The sequence below is a fragment of the Xenopus laevis genome, chromosome 6L, assembly GCF_017654675.1.
Source record: "Xenopus laevis strain J_2021 chromosome 6L, Xenopus_laevis_v10.1, whole genome shotgun sequence".
Lineage (NCBI taxonomy): Eukaryota > Metazoa > Chordata > Amphibia > Anura > Pipidae > Xenopus > Xenopus laevis.
The window spans coordinates 33,455,184-33,474,334 of NC_054381.1; the positions used below are offsets into that span (position 1 = coordinate 33,455,184).

A 19,151-nucleotide genomic window follows, 5' to 3' on the forward strand; every position below is an offset into this window, starting at 1 on the left:
CAGTTGAATACCGAGCCGAATCCTAATTTGCATATGTAAATTAGGGGTGGGAAGGGGAAAACATTTTTTACTTCCTTGTTTTGTGACCAACACAATTACAAATGCCACATCAAAATGTGTCTAATGAACTTTTTTAGGTTGTTCATGTGAACAAAGACATCTAATTACACTTGGTAAAAGGAGGTAGGATTACATTGATGTAAGGGTGGTAGGACAACCTGGTTTGAGCATAGGACAGGTAAGAACGAAAATATTGTAAAAAAAATATAATGTTGCAGATTATTATTTCATGTGTAAGAGCTTGACAGGTGTTTAGTTGTTGAGCCACAGAGATACTTACTGGAAGAGGCAAGACAGTTAAATGCTATCTGAATAATTCCAGAACCACTCAATACAGAGATCTCTTTGGAGCACCAAAAAAATGGGTTGCCTCCCATTCTATTCTAAATTACAAGCAAAAAGTTCATGATTAATATGAGAATTTTTCTGGCTAAGTTCAGAAGTGAGATATCAGACCAAATGTTTCCTGGTTCACTGGATAATAGTGAAAATTCCACTAATGGGAGTGACCAGTTGGGGGCTGATCAGATAAGAAGGGAATGTGGAGCAAACATTTCTGAGCTGGAGTATGACCGAAGCCGTGTCATCTGTTAGCCCTTTCATTTTGTTTGGCTGATTAGTAGGTGTGGCCTTAGAGTTGAGTTTGGAATTGCTAAAACTGCATGTAAATTCAGGTATTATGTGAGCATTAAAAACATTTGTATTGTTTATAGAAGACACATTCATTTGGTTGTGGGAGAGCCATAACAGCACTCTGAGGCTGCCTGCTGCTTGAAGCATACAGATTCCCTCTCGGTTTGGCACCAGTTGACTTGGTTGGGATGTGAATGGAAGAACGTGAATGGCCTACACAAAGCCTTGACATGACATGCCTTGATCCCCATTATCAGTGTCCAACCTCACAAATGCTCTTAAGGCTGAATGGTAGCAAAACCCACCAACAGTGATGCAAAATAAAGTGGAAAATCTTTTCAGAGGAGTAGAGGCTGTTACAGCAGCAATGGCATATTAATGGTTAGAGAATAAGATGTTGGACAAGCAGGATATTGTTGGCCAAATAGTGTATAATGCATCTCTACATTAAATACTATTATGAAGTGCAGGTATTTTCACTTAATTTATTAAATACGCTACCTATATATTTTGCACATACAATATGCTATACCATCATCTCTATATCTTAATAGGAGGAGAAAATATAAAATAAACCCTTAAAATAAATATGATGCTATGACATTATAATAGGAGTTATAATATAATCGGCCATGAGTATCCACCAAGCAATGAGTTTGTAGAGCTGGTAAGAGGATACGGCTGAAGTGGGTGCTGCTTGAACTGTCAGGGTCAGTCGTTCAAAATGTTCTTCTAACAGTAGAATGTTGGTGCCATATTTAGAAATATTCTACAGGTAAAAGTGGCAATGACAATGATGGTATGAAAAACCAACAATGCCTCAACTATATATTTCCAGCATTGCAAATGCCCCCTGTTTTGCAACTTATGTGATATCTGGAATGTGCCATCATTTATTGGTTCCTGCACCTGTTTTGGCATGAATTAAAAGAAGAACTAAACCCTAAAAATGCCATATTTTATATACTGAACTTATTGCACAAGCCAAAAGTTTCAGCTTGTCAATAGCAGCAATGATCCAGGACTTCAAACTTGTCACCGGGGGTCGCCATCTTGGAAAGTGTCTGTGACACTCACATGCTCAGTGGGCTCTGAGCAGCTGTTGAGAAGCTAAGCTTAGGGGTCGTCACTAATTATTAAAGGAAAACTATACCCCCCAAACAATGTAGGTCTCTTAAAAGATACGGAGTAAAACAGCTCATGTGTAAAACCCTGCTTCATGTAAATGAACCATTATCATAATAATATACTTTTCTAGTAGTATGTGCCACTGGGTAATCATAAATAGAAAATTGCCATTTTAAAAAATAAGGGCCGCCCCCTGAGATCGTAAGATTCACTGTGCACACATACAAACCACATGTAAGGTCACATGAGCCAATTAACGGACAGAGTTCTGCCTTTTGCTTCCACACTTCTTCCTGTTACAGTTAGAGCTATAGTATTTCTGGTCAGGTGATCTCTGAGGCAGCACAGATAGAGTCACGAAATGGTGGTTCAGGGCAAGAGATGTAAAAGGGCAATATTTATGTAAATATATATTCTAGTTTAGTAAGATTCTTTAATATGTCATTCAATTTAATATAAACTATCTGTTGCTTAAGTATTCATTTTGGGGGTATAGTTTTCCTTTAAGCAGAACATGAGGTTGGCCTGTAATATAAGCTGATGCTGCAGGGCTGATTATTAAATTCTGATGCTAATTGCACTGGTTTCTGTGCTGCCATGTAGTAATTATCTGTATTAATTACTGATCAGCCTTATATTGTGACATTTATATTCTATGTGTACTGTATATTGTGAGTGGGTCCCTAATCTTTACTGCTAAAGGGCTGTGGTTGCCTTGGGCTGGAACAGAAACCCAAAACATAATGTACAGTATTTCTAGCTACTTCTTTACTTAAGCTTTAGTTCTACTTTAAAGGGAAAGGGTTTCCTTATTGACAATTGGACAAAGTAAGGGTGCTCTTATTTTATGTATTGGAGATAAGAGGAGGGTGTTCTCTGGTAGGTGTCTGCCATCAAAAATAAAATTTTACATTTGCTTGGGGTCATAAATCCCAACAAAGTTTTACACTGATCAGTATAAACAGAGATGTTTCTGATGGTTGCAGTTTTACTAAAGGGCCAAAGATGAACAAATTGGTTAGAATAAGAGAGAAAACCTGGATGCAGCCTGGAGCTTATAGAAAAAGAGCTGCATTAACAAGAAATATGAATATTTGCATACATTATATAAAATCCTGTTTAAAATAATGACTTACCAGCTATGGCTCCGGCCAAGAGAAGATAACCCGGGCTAACTCTGCCGTCTTCGCCAGCAAACGAGGCTTTCATGTGGGCATAACAAGGGAAATAGATAGCCGAGAAGGGGATGTCTCGGAGGAAGCACGCCTTAGCACCCTGGGTTTAAGACATGAAATGAGAAGCCGGTGTAAGATTTAAGTACAAAGGAAGGAAACCGCCTTGCAACCTGCCTGCAAAATCCAGCCAGATAATCCCTGGCACAGGATCTGCACAAATACTGCAAGTGTGAATGTGCCACTTCCCACAGGTGCGCGGCTTATAAACTCCGGATAAACAATAACTGGCACCCGGCACCCACTGTCTCGCATGGCACTGAATGAAGGGATAACCAGCAATAATGCCAGCCTGCCCTCGCATGAACTGTAACGTGAAACCAGCCAGGATACACAAATAATCAGGATGCCGCTCGCTTCAGTGAATAGAAGAGCTCACAGGTCCTGTTCAGGCTCAGGTGCTGCCAGTACAAAAAGCCCAGGAGCTGATTCAGATGTAGGGATCCTTTTGTGCAGTAGTGGCCCTATTGAACGTCAACTATTAACTATATAACTTCTACAGGGTAGGCAAAAGTCTTTTCCGTATGATGTAGACCAGTGATACCCAACCAGTGGCTCATGAGCAATATGTTCCTCTCCGATATATTTGATGTTGCTCCCTGTGGCCTCAAAGCAGGTATTTTTGAATTCCTGGCTTGGAGGCACTTTTTGAAGGGACACAGACCATGTGCACTAGCATACAGAACATTCTGCAAGTCCAAATGGTGCCACCAAATAGCCAATGAGTGCCCTTATGTGGCATTCCTTATGAGCTTTTGCCATGCTTGTGTTGCTCCACAACTCTTTTTACATCTGAATGAGGCTCATAAGTAAAAAAAAATGAGGGGATCGCTAATGTAGACAGTGATATATGGAGACAATTAGTAATTACTTTTAATGTTTTATTTTTTGTGGTTTCTTGTGTTATTTAGCTTTTTATTCAGCAGCTCTCCAGTTTGCAAGTTCAAATTAGGGTTCCAATTCCCCTAGCAACCATGCACTGATTTGTATAAGAGACTGGAATATAGGAGAGGCCTGAATAGAAAGATGAGTAATAAAAAGCAGCAATAACAATACATTTGTAGCCTCACAGAGCATTGGGTTTTTAGATGGGGACAGTGAACTCCACCTGAAATCTGGAAAGAGTCAGAAGACTAGAAGGAGGCAAATAATAAAAAAACTATATAAAAAAAAAATATTTAGGTATATAGTGTAGAAATAGGATTTGCCTTTGTGCCATTTTCATTACCCCTTATTAAAAAAACAATACCCCCCTACCCTACATAGACCCCCCTCCACCCAGCCTAGCTGCTACCCTGGGCAAATGCCCCTAACGTTTTATTTACCCCTCAGTGCAGATTCACGGCATCAGAGTTCACAGGCGCCATCTTCTTCGGTCTTCATCGGGTTTTCTTCTGGCACTTCAGCAATTTTAGTTTTTTTGAAAATTGTTCCAACTGCGCATGCGCCTATACGTAACTTACTTTGCGATGAAGACCGAAAAGAAGATGCCTGCTGTGAACTCCGATGCCTGTGAATCTGCACCGAGGGGTAAGTAAAAAGTTAGGGGCATTTGCCCGGGGTAGCAGCTAGGCTGGGGGGGGAGGAGGGAGGGGGGGGGTCTATGTAGGGTAGGGATTTTTTTAATAAGGGATTTGTTTCTCCTTTAACTTTTCTTGAAGTACTGAAGCCATTGTATTCTAAACAGTAGATGTATTATCTTCTGTGCAGATGTGGGTCCTACACCACTAGATTAAAACTCTCTCAAGCTACAGCCAAAATGAAACATGAATTGCAGCTCCCATAGCCGACATTGTTTATTTAAAAGCCAAATGTGCACTATACTGTTTTTAAAATGACTCACTCGGAAGACTCTGCTTCATTTGCTGCTAGAAATGAATTCATATGAACTTATCACAGCAACCAGTATGGCAACTGACACATCTATACGCAGATAAATAAAACCCCACCTAGACTGTTTTATGGAACATTTATGGGGAAATACACAGGTATGGGATGCAGAAAGCTTCGAATTACATGAAGGCCGTCTCCCATAGACTTCATTTAAATCAAATAACAAATGTTTAAATAAGTACAGTTCCTTGTACTTGATCCCAACTAAGATATAATTAATCCTTATTGGAAGAGAAACCAGCCTATTGGGTTTATTTAACATTCACATGATGTTTATTACAGTATACTTTATGGAAAGACCCCTCTGGAATTCCTGAGCATTGTGGATAACAGGTCCCATACCTGTAGAAACCTTTATAGTTTCCTGATTTTTTTTTTGAAGGATAAAAAACCGTAAACTTTTTTTGCAAGAAAGCGACAGTAAAAATACTTGTTTCCATTACATATTGAATGCCAAAGGGTTTGTGAAATATAAAGTGGCCAAAACATTTTACCCCCAAATTCTTTTATAGAAGTGGGATCCCCAAGGACCAGTAAAAAAATTCATTTCTATATCACAAAAAAACAACAAGACAAATTAAACTTTTAAATTGCACAGCCTTTATTAAGAAATAATTTACCGAAACTCTGCTTGCGCTCGTTTTCATAAAAGGTGATCCGGGGATCCGTTGCGCATCGCTCGATTTCTCCACCCTGCCTTCCTTAAAGGAGATAGCCAGGGAGGAGAAATCGAGCGCCGCACGATGGATCATCGCTGTGCCGTTTTTCTGGCTGTGCGATTTTAAAGTTTAATTTGTCTTGGTGTTTTTTTCTTGGTATACTAACGAATTTTTGTTGATGTTACTGGTCCTTTAAAACAGCAGTCAATACACATGCATGGATTAGGCCTGGGAGGCATGTGCCCTTGGTTTAGGATCAGGAATGAAGTCATATAAAGCATCTCCCATCATCCCAGGTACATTGACAGGGAGCAGCTTATAATACAGGCCTCGTTTATTTCCAGGTTAATTGTCCGCAGCAAGCCCAGGCCAATTAGGAAGGCTTAGGGAGATTGGCTGTGGTATCTTAAACTGCAAAAGAAACATTTATTTTAACTCTCACGCCTTTCTGATGTCCAGAGTCAAAGGGGCTCTCATCAATTCCCTTCCCTTGTTCTGATCCTCCCCAACAGTTGCATAAAATTACTAGGCTGATATTATATGGGGACATCCATCGATAAGCATCAAGTTCAATAAGGACAGAAGAAAACAACGGGGGACTGATTTGTCGAAGGTTGAATGTTATGGAAATTTATCATGTACTGTCTCTTTAAAAACTCGACTTTGACCATTCGCCATCTAAAGCCTGCCGAATTGTTGTTTTAGCCTATGGGGGACCTATTTGGAGTCAATTGGTGGACTTTGAAAAATCGAAGGTTTTTTTGGGGTAAAACTTTGAATCGAATGCGATATTCCTTAGATTTGTACAATTCGAATTCGGGCAAATACGGACCTATTTGATCGAAAACGGACCTATTCGACCAAAATAAAACCAACTTAATTTCGGTTGGTCTTTTTGAATTAGCATTTCGACGTTTTTTCAATTTGAAATTCGACCCTTGATAAATAAGCCCCTTAGAGTTATTTTTACCTCAAATGAACTTGAATGGCATCTTATTTAAGTAAAAACTTAAACGTCTAAAACTCAAACAAATTTTACCAACTCGAAAACTCAAATCGAATCAGACTAAACTCGAATCAAGTTTTTTCTCTGAAAAAAACTTGAATGTCAGGAAGGCTATGAACATCTTCGAATTTGTCACTGGACCTCTGTCATTGACTTCTACATGAACTCGGCAGGTTTTAGGTGGCGAATAGTCAAATTCGATTTGTTCCCACGTTGAAGGTATGATAAATCTCGAATTCGAGTTTGGATTATTCCTAACTCGAATTTGTGAGTTTTGACCAAAAATCCAACTCGAAAATTAGAACCTTAATTAATCTGCCCCCAAATATTTTAGGGTTTCATTGGAAGCCTCAGATGTTCACAGTACAGGACATTCTCCATTAAACACCCCACAAACAAGCAGCACTTTATTGCCCATGGGAGATCATGTTCCCTGGTGACAACAAAGGGCCCAAAAATACCTTTAATGGACTCAAACAGAACTTCATAAGCAATTTTGCGAGACGCCTACAAAAATTTCCTGGGCACATTGTGGCCACAGGGAGTAAGATTTCCGGTTGGCTCTAATACATTCTCATCAGCATTATTCTGCATATTGCTGACAGTTTATAGCCAATACAGGGCTCCTCTGTGATGTTTTTTTATAGTATCAGTATGGGATCAGTTATCCACAAACCCATTATCCAGAAAGCTCAGAATTACCGAAAGGCCATATCCCATAGTCTCCATTTTAGCCAAATAATCGAAATTTTTAAAAATGATTCACTTTTTCTCTCTAATAAAAAACAGTACCTTGTACGTAATCCAAACTAAGATACAATTAATCCTTTTTGGAAGTAACTAGCCTATTTGGTTTATTTAGGGGCAGATTTATTAACAGTTGAATTGAAAATTTAAATTCGAATTTTAGAAAAAAATTTTGGTCAAAACTCTCAGATTTGAATTGTAAATTATCCAAACTTGATTTGAGTTTTAATTCGAATTTCGAGATTTATCATACTCTGGCCCTTTAAAAATTCAAATTAGACTATTCGCCACCTAAAACCTGCTGAATTACTGTATAAGGACAGAGACGCTCAGATTCGGGGAGATTAGTCGCCCACCGACAAATCTCCTCTTCTTCGTGTGACTCATCTCCCCGAACTGCCTCACGCCGGCTAGAACGTAAATCGCTACGGGACGGCAATCGGTGCGATGCGGAAAACACACTGATCAGAGTGCTATCCCGCTGGCGATTTGGATTCTAGCCGTCGGGAGGCAGTTTGTGGAGATTAGTAGCCCGAAGAAGAGGCGATTCATCGCCGGGCAACTAAATCTCCCAGAATCGGAGCGTGTGTCTCTGCCTTAAGTCAATGGGAGAGGTCCAGGGATCAATTTGGTGATGTTTGTAGCCTTCCTGGCATTCAAGTTTATTTTGGAGGACTTTGAATAGAGTTTTTATAATTCAAATCGAATTTGATTCGAGTTTTCGGTTCATTTAAAAACTCACATGTATTCGAAATTCGATAAATGTGTCTCTTAATATCTACATGATTTTCTAGTCGACTTAAGTTATGAAGATCCAAATTATGGAAAGATCCCTTATCCAGAAAACCCAAGCAGATCCCAAGCATTCTGATTAACAGGTCCCACACCTGTAGTTATGATGGCACTGACGACACTGATCACTTTTGGATGACAGAGCCTTTATTATGATCACTCAGAACGTGGGAAACGAATGAGTATTGTTTAATAGAGGAAAGTTTTAACACTAGATAATATTCAGTAACTCATTAGTGATCCCTATATTAATATTATAGGGCAATTCATTTTTTTTTTTTTAATTTTTAACTTAACAAGCTGTAACAACACTTTAATTTGGTGCTATTTTATATTTACACGTGACAAGTATTATCCTGTATCCAGTGAGGCTGTTGAAAACAACATCATTGTATTAAGGGGGTCTCTGGAGGGTCACAAGCTGAAATGTCATTATCTTATCATTTGGACAGAGAATCCCCACTTGCAGGGCAACTTGGGATAAACATACCCACAAGGCTGTGGCACTTTCTTTTACATGCTAATTGTTGCTTATTCCAGCTCAAGCTGCAAGGAAGCCTCTAAACAAGTCTTTGTACAATACGGGGAGAGTAATTACACTCACAAAGGCACCTCTGTGTCGGGTTGGGCACAAGGAGCCAGCAGGTCTGGGAGACGCAGGTTAAACCTCGTCTCCTGCAGTGAATGCACATTGTCTCCAGTGGGGGGGGGGGAAATGCCAGACGGGGGGACCTTCAACTACAGAAGACAGAGGTGCACCTTGTCTGGGAGGGTTATTTAATGCTTCTGGCACCTGTACATGTTCCCACCTTCTCTTTTTTCCCCTCTTTTCTTCCTACCGTACAAGTTTAGAAATTGTTTGGCATCTGTGATTGTTATTTGGATCCTATAGCTGTAAACAATAGGCAGCAAGTCATTTCTTGATCCATTAATTTAAGCCCTGCACTTAAACTTCTTAACCCTTCTCTGTCCTTCCCATGTAAATGACACACCAGTCACACAGCCCAAAAGGAGCTACTCAGTTACATTAACACTAAAGCTGCCCATAGACAGATTTACCTGCAATATCGGGCGAACGGACGGACGTCCCCATCTCCTGACCTGCCGCTAACCATTCAGATTAAATAAAGTAGTAAAAGAACAGATCAGCTGATGTTTTGCCCCGAAAGTACGAAAGTTTATGTCCGACCAAAGCTGGTGACAGTCTCCTATTGAAAATCGTCCAATCAGCAATACACGCAGAGAAATTATCAGCAGCCGACAGAAATCTCCATGGGACGAAAAATGTCGGTAATCTCCACACTGTCTGAAAATCGTACGAAACGAGCATTCGTCTGATCAGATCTTTGCGTCCATGGCCACCTTAAGGGGCAGATTTATCCTTTGGAATTTTCAAGTTTTTTTTAAAGGTTTTTAAAAATATTCTAATTTGATTTTCAAGATTTATCATACTATGGCCCTTTAAGAACTCGAATTAGACTATTTGCTACCTAAAACCTGCCAAATTGCTGTTTAAAGGTGGCCATAGACTCAAAGATCCGCTCGTTTGGCGAGATCGCCAAACTAGCGGATCTTTCCCCGATATGCCACTAACTGCATGGCTATATCGGGGGTAATTCGAACGTTCGGCCGTATGGGCAAACGATCGAATTGCGATGCGCCAAGGGGCTCCGACGGGTCCGTTGGTTAAAAATCAAACCTTCCCGATCAATATCGTGGCCAGATATGGATCGGGAAGACCTGTCGGAAGCCCCCATACACGGGCAGATAAGCTGTCAAATCGGTCCAAACGATCGATATCGGCAGCTTTATCTGCCTGTGTATGGCCACCTTAAGTCAATGGGAGAGGTCCAGGGATCAATTTTGAGTTGTTTGCAACCTTCCTGAGATTTTTTTTTTTTTTCAGAAAAAAAAACCCGAATCGAGTTTTTAAAATTTGAATCGAATTCGATTCAATTTTTCGGGTCGACTCCATTCATCAGAGTTTTAAAAAATAAGATTTTTATTTATTATTCATTTTTATTTATCAATTTCAATTGGTCGAATTTATGGGCGTTTAGGGGAGTTTTTAAAAACTCGCAAGAATTCGACCTTTGATAAATGTGCCTCTAGGCATCTGCAAACTGTACATACTCAAACCTTATATAGGGACAGGCCTGAAAGATACAACCCCAAGCCTAACCTCCTAATAAAGCTACGCTGCATTATCTGCCGTCTTGTGCATAAAAATGTGACAATGGCTTTTAGTATAAAACCTTGGCCTCTCAGGAAAAGGCCAATGAGCCAATATAGTGATAGGTCCAAGTCTACATGTTGCCCTCCGAAGCATTTTTATGGTTCTCAGCCATCCCATGGATTATATAGATTTCTCTACATGACATCAATTTAATATATCTGGGCCCATATGTTCCCTATGAGATTAACTGAATAGTTCGGCCCTAGTTAATCTCTTATGAGAATGGTACAAAGGATTATAACACATACAAACAGTACTACGCAAGGGTCAGGTCACACGCTCAGATTCGGGGGGATTAGTCGCAAATCTACTCTTCTTCGGGGCGACTAATCTCCTCCAACTGCCTCCAGCCGGCTAGAATGTAAATCTCCGGCGTGATGGCACTCTGAGCGCTTCGTTTTCCGAAAGTCGCCTAAATTTTCCTCGTGAGGCAACTTTGGAAACAAAGTTTGGGAAGATTAGTCGCCCCAAAGAAGAGGAGATTTGTCGCCGGGCAACTAATCTCCCCGAATCTGAGTGTGTGCCCTGACCCTAACAAGCAGCTTCATTGAAGTGTTAATAGGCCACTTTACACATTTATGTTTATATGCTGAACAGGGAAATGTAGATGGTTAATAGCCTTCCTTTTCCAAACAAACGCAGCAATCATCTTTATGGCTGACATCCCAGCTATCTTTAGAACATTTTGTCATTGTAGTCACAGATCCTATCAGGAATCATTTGTTTTCAACCATTAAGAGCAATTAAGAGAAAGTTTAGCAAGGTGGAGTGAACACCTTCATGACTGTTGAAATATTGATTTCAGCCCCTTCATGTGACCTGCAAACACACTTGGCGGATTTTGGAGTGAAATGCAAAGTCTCGCATTTCTTCTCTGAAATCCTTCCAGGTTTGTTAGTGCTGGAGCCGACAAAAGGGTTCTAGACACCAATGTAAAGGAAGATACTGCTTACTTAAATCAGTCTGCAGATTTCAGCCTCGTCTGGCCCTAGCCTTAGGCACCCCCCAGTTATTCCAGGTGCTTACATGTTAAACCAGGTTGATTCTGCTGAAAGTTCAGTGCTGAGTGTGCACTCGCCTCAGCAGATAGAGGATGCTCGAGGCATGGAAAACGACTGTGGTGCTGTGCATGGCAAGTCATACCCAGGGCTGGCTCCTTAGCAGTGTAGCAACAAAACAATAAGAGGTATAGGGCACACTGGAAGCCATGCCAGGTCAGACCAAAAAAGTTCAAAAAAGAAGAATACTTTATTGAACAATCATCTCAAGCTTTACGCATTTCGTGTCCATCTGACACTTAATTATAGGCTCGTTAGCAGCGCCAGCTGGGGTAAGGGCAAAGACACACGTGGAGATTCAGTCGCCCTTTGACAAATCGCCTCTTCTTCGGGCGACTAATGTACCCGAACTGCCTTCCCACCGCCTAGAATCTAAATCGCCGGTGGGATGGCACTTGGAGCACTTCGTTTTCCGAAATAGCCCGACGTTTCCTTGTGACGCACTTCGACAACTTCAGAAAACGAATTGCTCCGATTTAGATTCTAGCCAGCGGGAAGGCAGTTCGAGGATATAGGTCGTCTGAAGAAAAGGAGATTTCTCGCCAGGCAACTAATCTCCCCGAATCTCTGTGGGTGTCTCTGCCCTAACAGGTAAATGACTAGAATCACTGGGAGATATCTAGCAACCTGGCACCCCCCTAGTAATTTTACCCTTCCTTATCCTTGAAAGGGTATGTCCAACCAAAAACGGAGTCTGCATAATGCAAGAACACTTCCATTCAACAAGTGTAAGTCAATTCATTTGTTCTTCAAGTTGAACTTTTGCTGCATCATTTTAGAAGTCAGGACCCAGAAGTGCAGAGACTTTAAACAGGCAGACAGATATTGCTTTCAACAGCAAAAGCATTAACAAATAACCACTGAAAAGGTTTCCTTAATATATATATATTGGGACTATTTCTTAGTATTTATATTTTAATCATTATGCAAAATAATATTATGGGTAGAGATCACCTCCAATAACAAGACCCTGCCTAGCACTAGTGAAAATATACAAAATTGAAATAGCAATGTTTAAAAAAAGAAAAACTAGGAGGCAATATCAGTTACCTAGAAATAACACAAGAGGGCCGTAATGTACTTTACCTGCCACATAACAGTAAATTGAGTGCAGGTAGGGAGGGTAGACAATAGAGACAGCTTTGGAATGTACCATATTAACCCTGAACTGAAACACAGAACAGATGTGGTTCACCTGCAGCATATGGCTGAGAGTCCCACACTAGCAACACAATCTGTGCCATTTGCACAGTCTTAAACTTTGTACATTTATCATATATCTATATTTTCTGCATACAGTATTAAGAGGATTTGACATAGAAATACCTTATAAAGGCCAAAAAAGCCTAAATCCTTCAGAACGGTTAGGGCGCTGACGCGAGGTCCTGTAGTGATTTCTCCTGCCACCTGCAAGCGAATCTTCACAATCTCCAAGGGGTTGGTGAAAATGACTTGAGATCCTCCAGCCTGTAACAGAAGCAAAGCATGCCATGATATCAGTCTGCGATATGATTAGATTTAACATGAAAATAAAGTAATATAAAGCCGTGAACAATACAGGTTTAGCAGAGGATAAAATAGAAATCAAATGAAGAGAACATTGGGAGCCGTAGATGGAGCTGCACAGCAGTTAAGTACAAGGGATGACCTGACATGAATATGTAGAACTAGGAATGTCCATATTAATGAAATAAAATAAACTGTCAATTAAGGGTAGATATAGGAGTTTATAGTGTGGCCTGCAAACAGCAACTGCTTTCAAGGGACCACTAGTAATGGTCCTTTGTGTGAAACTTGTACATGAGGGATCACTTACAAACGCAAATGCAATTTCGAGCACAAGAACATTATTTTTTCCACAATGCAGTGTTTTCCCCAGAATCTCAGCATTGTTGTGGTTGCAACGGGGTGTTGCTTGACATAATTGCATTGCAGGTGATGCATCAAAATTAACACAACTGCGCATTTGTGTTGACACAAATTTAACACGAATGCACTAAAAGTTTTGCCGTCATTATCGGTGCAAGAGTGATGTGGGCAACCAATCCTTTAGGTGCAAATGTGCTTATTGTCATAGAGCACTGAGGGAACCCTGGAGCTAGTGACTGGTCTGGAGGTGGCAGTAGCTCCAGGGTTGCCCTGCAGCAATAGGAGCAGAAGTGCTCGATTTGGGACAAAAGTGGGGACGGACCAAGTGGTGCCGTGCAAGGAGCACGTTTTGCCACAAGTACCATAAATTAATGGGGTTTAATGCACAACTGACTGAGGGGATATTTACAGGAGAGCAACTATGATTGTGGTATGTTGGAGTAAGAGGAAGTCAACAGGGAGATTTGTCGCCCCTGATAAATTGGCTCTACTGCGGGTGACAAATCTCCTGAAAATGCTTCTCCACCTCCAATAATTGAAATAACCATTGGTAAAATCTAAGCATTGTGAAGTCACACGAAATTGCCAGTGGAGAAGCATTTTTGGGAGATGTCACTGCAGTAGCGCCAATTTATCGCAGGCAACAAAATCCCTGTCGGTCATTACCCTTAGGACTAGTATATAAAGTTGTTCCCCCAAATCTCATGTCATGTCAAATCTAAATGTACAATATACAACCCAGGATCCAACTAGAGCAGAAAGATAGAGAGATAATGAATGTTATTTCTTATTATACACAGTTGCCTCAAATACTGACAGCCTTTCCCCCGCAGTGCATGTAAGGGGTTAAACACGCCGTGTTAAAGGACCACCTCATTCCTAAATTTATTGTTAATTCATAGAGAGGGAAGTGTGGGGGAAAACACGATACGGTTTCAACAGTGACAAAAAGAATAGAAGAATTCCACAAGTTTTAACTGGTATTTCCCTGTTAAAGATAAAAAAAAGCAATGTTTCATCTTCATACGTGTGGTACAAGTGCTTAGAAGTTCAGCCAAGCAGCATGAAAACACAATGTACTTGAGTGACATTACAAAAGCAATTATGGTAGAAACCTGTCAGATGTGTGATGGCTTTTTCATAGGTGTGCTAGTTGCGTACAGCAAGTTTGGTTGGTGTATCCTGGGTAATTTGAGAGCACCATGAAAGAGCCTTTTCAATTGAATTCCCTTTTTTTTCTAGTAAAATAGTCACGGTTTGAAAGAAAAAAGCCAACCACAGGGTTAAAAAAAAAAAAAAAAAAAATAGTTGAAAAATCCCTTGTAGAACACACACAAACTAATGTCAACCCTATCCAACTGCTGAAATATAAGCGTGACCCAAGATTTCTTCAAGACCAAGGATTTACAGTGGGGCTCATTCTTCTGACTATAGTTTCTGTTTTAAGGTTGTGATCTTCAGCTGCAAAGCATTTCTCCCAGGCTGTTATTCCAGTAATTTATTTTAATTGCTTTCCATTTATTTCTTGCTCTGTAATAATCTTAATATGTTTAGATTGGGGAATGAAGGTCAGCGCCTTAGTGGTACAGTAAGCTTTGTGTGATCTTCATAGATAACATTCATTATCCTTGTAACCAGTGATACAGCGTAAGGGTATTTTTAAAAAAAATTGTTTTCAAACATTAGCTATCACATTAAAGGAGAAGGAAAGCAACAGAGGCATTTTATTGCCAATAGATTAGCTGCAAAAGTGCAAGCTATAACACTATTTATTCTGTAGAATGTTTTACCATACCTGAGTAAAAAGCTCTAGAAACTCTCTGTTTGTTTAGGATAGCAGTTGCCATATTAGCTTGGTGTGACATCACTTCCTGTCTGTCGTACCCGAAACATAGACCGGCCACAATGTTACGGAATGGGTGGGGCATGCATGCACAAGTCTATAAAAAGCACTAATTGGACACAGAAGCCGGGACAGTAAGATCGCGGATATGGAGAGTGGAAGGAAGCGTCAACTCAAACCCACCCGTGATCCAGCTAATACTTAAATATACCTTTAAAATCTCACAACTCGGCAGGTTGCTGAAATGTTTGAAAATTGAATCTCCAGATTTCAGAGTAAATAAATTCCACCGGCACACAGGTCTTAGTCTCGGGGATCACCCAGAAACGTTGCATGACGCAAATAAAACATAGCAAGGATTGTCCCTGCTTGCAACTAAGACCTGTGTGCCGGTGGAATTTATTTACTCTGAAATCTGGAGGTTTCCGAAGGCTTCTCAGCCGGGCACCGGGCAACATACAACTTGGGAGAGCCAGGGTGTGCAAGCTGGTAACTATACTTGAAAATTGAATCTGCCAATGCATCATGTCAGCCAGTGCTGTAGCGTTCTTCACTTCTTGATGTTCCAAAAGCTTAGGCAGATGGCCAGAATCACCGGAACAATAAAAAAAATTACTATTCCACATGTGGCCCACTTGTAGGTTATTCACCCATTCAGCCCACAGGTTGTTTGGTTGGATACTGATGAAAATACACCAGTGGCTACTTTTTGGCTATTCACACCATTCTTCAGAAAGATGGTGGTGACAAAAAGCATCTATTGGTTCACTATTATGAAGAACTTGAGCCCAACATTCCTATTTAACCATCTCCAAAAAAAAATATGGCTCTGTTTTTAGAATATTTCAGATCAGGTGTGCCCAAAAAGGGAAGTGAATAGACAGTGCCATTGATTCCATACTTACCACACAGTCTGTAAGTGCTGGAAGGCACTGCTACTTAAGTTCAACTAAAATCAGTCAGACAAACCACTGAAGATAGTTTTATGCACTCATTTACTTACAGTCATTCTTTTACCATTCATAAAGCAATCATCCCAAACAAGTTACATCGGCTTTCTATGTTGTTGGTATTGGTCAACATTAGCCACAATATCTGTGTATATTCGACTAGTATTCCAAAGGGTACAACACTATGATTACTAGCTTTATACACACAGAAGAGGCTGAAGTCCAAAACCTGAGTCAGTGCAATGTCAACTGCAGCTTTATCCTCTCACATATCCTTAAACACCACGTCATATGCTTTAATGGGAAGCAATACTTTACAAGATAGCCAGAGATTTCAAGCTTGGGTGCTAATGTGATCATTATTAATTCCATGCCAGACTGGTGGATTTATTTTATTAAGATGAGTAAATATGAAGCTTTAGTCTAGTGGTCAGAACCCGAGGCCTGAGGTGCACTTGTGGCCACCTGAGTTACACATTTATAAATTTAAATATAATTTCGAACATAATGATACTATCGGTCTCTGCTCTGTAAAAACCTCTGCTCTACCTCTTCAAAACTGACCTTCTAATGTCACGTTTTGTTTTTATTTTCTTCATTGACCCAATGCATTTTCCACCCTCATGTAATGCAAGAGCTATTAAAAAAACGAAGCTCTTAGGTGAACTAAAGTCATGAAGCTTGCATTAAAAGAGGAGGGCTCAAATTTACAAACAGAAAATTGCACAATGGAAAAGTGCACAAAATTAGCCATGCGTACTAATTCCCAGTAATTATGATGCAAGGTGAACTCCCCAGGGCCGCACAAGTCAATTCCTTGTGACGCTTGAATGAAAGGCAGAGTGGAACAGCTCATATGACATAAGCCCAAAGCTCCCAAGTTACACCAATGGGTTGAACGGTGCTTTAATCGCATGCTCAAAGTGCAATACAGATACATGGCTACTGTGCAGGAGCATGAACTCTTTTTAGCATATTTGAGTGGGTGTTTATTTACATAAAATGTTGTAACCAGCATTTGGAGAGGAAAAAAGACAAAATATATTTTGTCTGTAGACAAATGCAGAAACATTTGATAACGCCGCATTGTGTAGAATGGGGTGAATTACTGTTCTACACAGTATTTTTTTAACTGTCCCCCATACCTTCTACCACACAATATCCACAGTAAAGTCAAAGCTTTCTGGACACCTGCCTGACTCTGTGAAGGCAGTTTGCTCCCAAACGAACGGTATTATTATGAAGTTGGTCCTTTACTCTTCTAAGAAGACTTTCAACTAGCTTTTCCAAGTACTAATTGATCTCACAGGAGTTAATTGGGTTAAGGTGAAGGCTCCCATCCCAGCAAACCCATTCTATAGGGATCCTGTTTTCTGCATGGGGGCATTATATTGTGTTTGAAGCTGGCCACAAAACGAAGCATGGGATTGTCAAGAATATAATTGAGAGTTTTAGCCTTAAGGTCAGCTATTGAATGGAACCAGGGCCCAAACCAAATGGAAAACAACCGAATACCGTTATTCATCCTCCACCAAAAATTACCATTGGCATTATACACTAAGTCAGGTAGTGTTCTCCATCTGCCAAACCCAGACTTTTCCATCAGACTGCCAGATGATGATTTATCATTCCAGAGAATATGCTTCTACTGCTCTAATCCTTTGGAGGTGACCTTTACATCATTCCAGCTGATGCTTGGCATTGCACATGGTGATGTGTGTGTTTATTTGCCTATTTCATCCATAAACAAGCCTATGCACCCTACAAATAGTTCTCCTGCTTCTGGAGACTGTTTGGAACTGAGCAGTAAGTGCTGCAACTAAAGACATTTTGGTGGAGTCTCCAGATACTTTTGGACATATAATGTATATTTATGTAAGCTTGACCCAACATTAACAAAAAAATAGTCTTACCTGCCAGGGTAAACATTCACCCAGCTGCCAACTGTCCCTTTTTCCAGGGACACTCCCTTGTTTTGACTCTCAGCATGAAGCAATACTTGCATAAATACTCTGCCTGGAAGCATGTAAATGTTCTAATGAAACTTACTCAGTCTGCATGCACTCACAGAGTGACATTGGACATCTTATGATGAAAATGCATTTGCCTGTTTAATTATGAATTAACAATGCAACACAGTGGGATGAAAACTTCTTCCATTTTTCACTTGTTTGTGGCAACTGTGGATTGAGTTTATGCATAATGTCCTGTCTTCTGTTTGGGTCTTCAGGCTTCTCAGTCATATGTTCATAATTGCCATCACCAAGTCTATCCGTCTTATTGGTAGAAATTTTCAAAGTCAAAAGATTCTAACCAAGATGTACTGAACCAACAGTCTTCCACCACTGCTGCTGAACCTTCAAGTGGCTGCACCTCAGCAAATAGAGATTTGCAAAAACATAAGCACACTTTTCTGATACATGCCAGTATAATCCAACCTTTATAGCACAGCATGATCATACCCAATGAAAATGACATCTATTGCAGGTACACTGCAATGTTCAACTGATGCACCAGTCAAGTTGCAGTTCCACTGGAAGGGCTTTTGAGCTAACCTAACACGGTTGTATTCCTTTAATTTGGAGTACCATTTACTTACATAATATAAAATACAAGTATTTTTCAAGTAAAATGTATTGATACAGGTATAGGTTATCCAGAAAGTTAAAAATTACGATAAGGCATTCTCCCATAGACTCAGTTTTTACCCAAATAACCAAAATTTGTAAAAAAAATGATTTAATTGTGGGCGATATTGGGCTGATCCAATTGTGGGCCCTAGGGCCCAACGATTGGATCATAATAGATCCGATACGGGCGGTCAGATTGCAGAACCGCATACCTGCATAGATGCGGCCGTGATCCGATGGGATTTTTTAACCTGTCCGATCGAGATCTGCACGGCATTTGGCCAGATATCGATCAGGGAAGCCTTTCGGATTTCCCCGCACACTGACCAATAAGCTGCCGATTCGGTCTGTCTGCATCTTTTATCGGCCCGTGTATGGCAAGCGTAACTGGAGCTAAAACCAGCCTGTTTCTAAT

The 19,151-nt window shown here is 40.3% G+C and overlaps 1 protein-coding gene across 1 annotated transcript in view; it reads right to left on the minus strand.

Moving 5' to 3' along the window:
- The window catches only part of slc25a13.L (solute carrier family 25 member 13 L homeolog), an 89,214-nt gene that overhangs the window by 12,565 nt on the left and 57,498 nt on the right, over positions 1-19,151 (minus strand). The window contains 2 exon segments of the mRNA NM_001089755.1: positions 2,958-3,096; positions 12,771-12,911. Of these exon segments, the coding sequence (NP_001083224.1) occupies positions 2,958-3,096; positions 12,771-12,911 (280 nt within the window).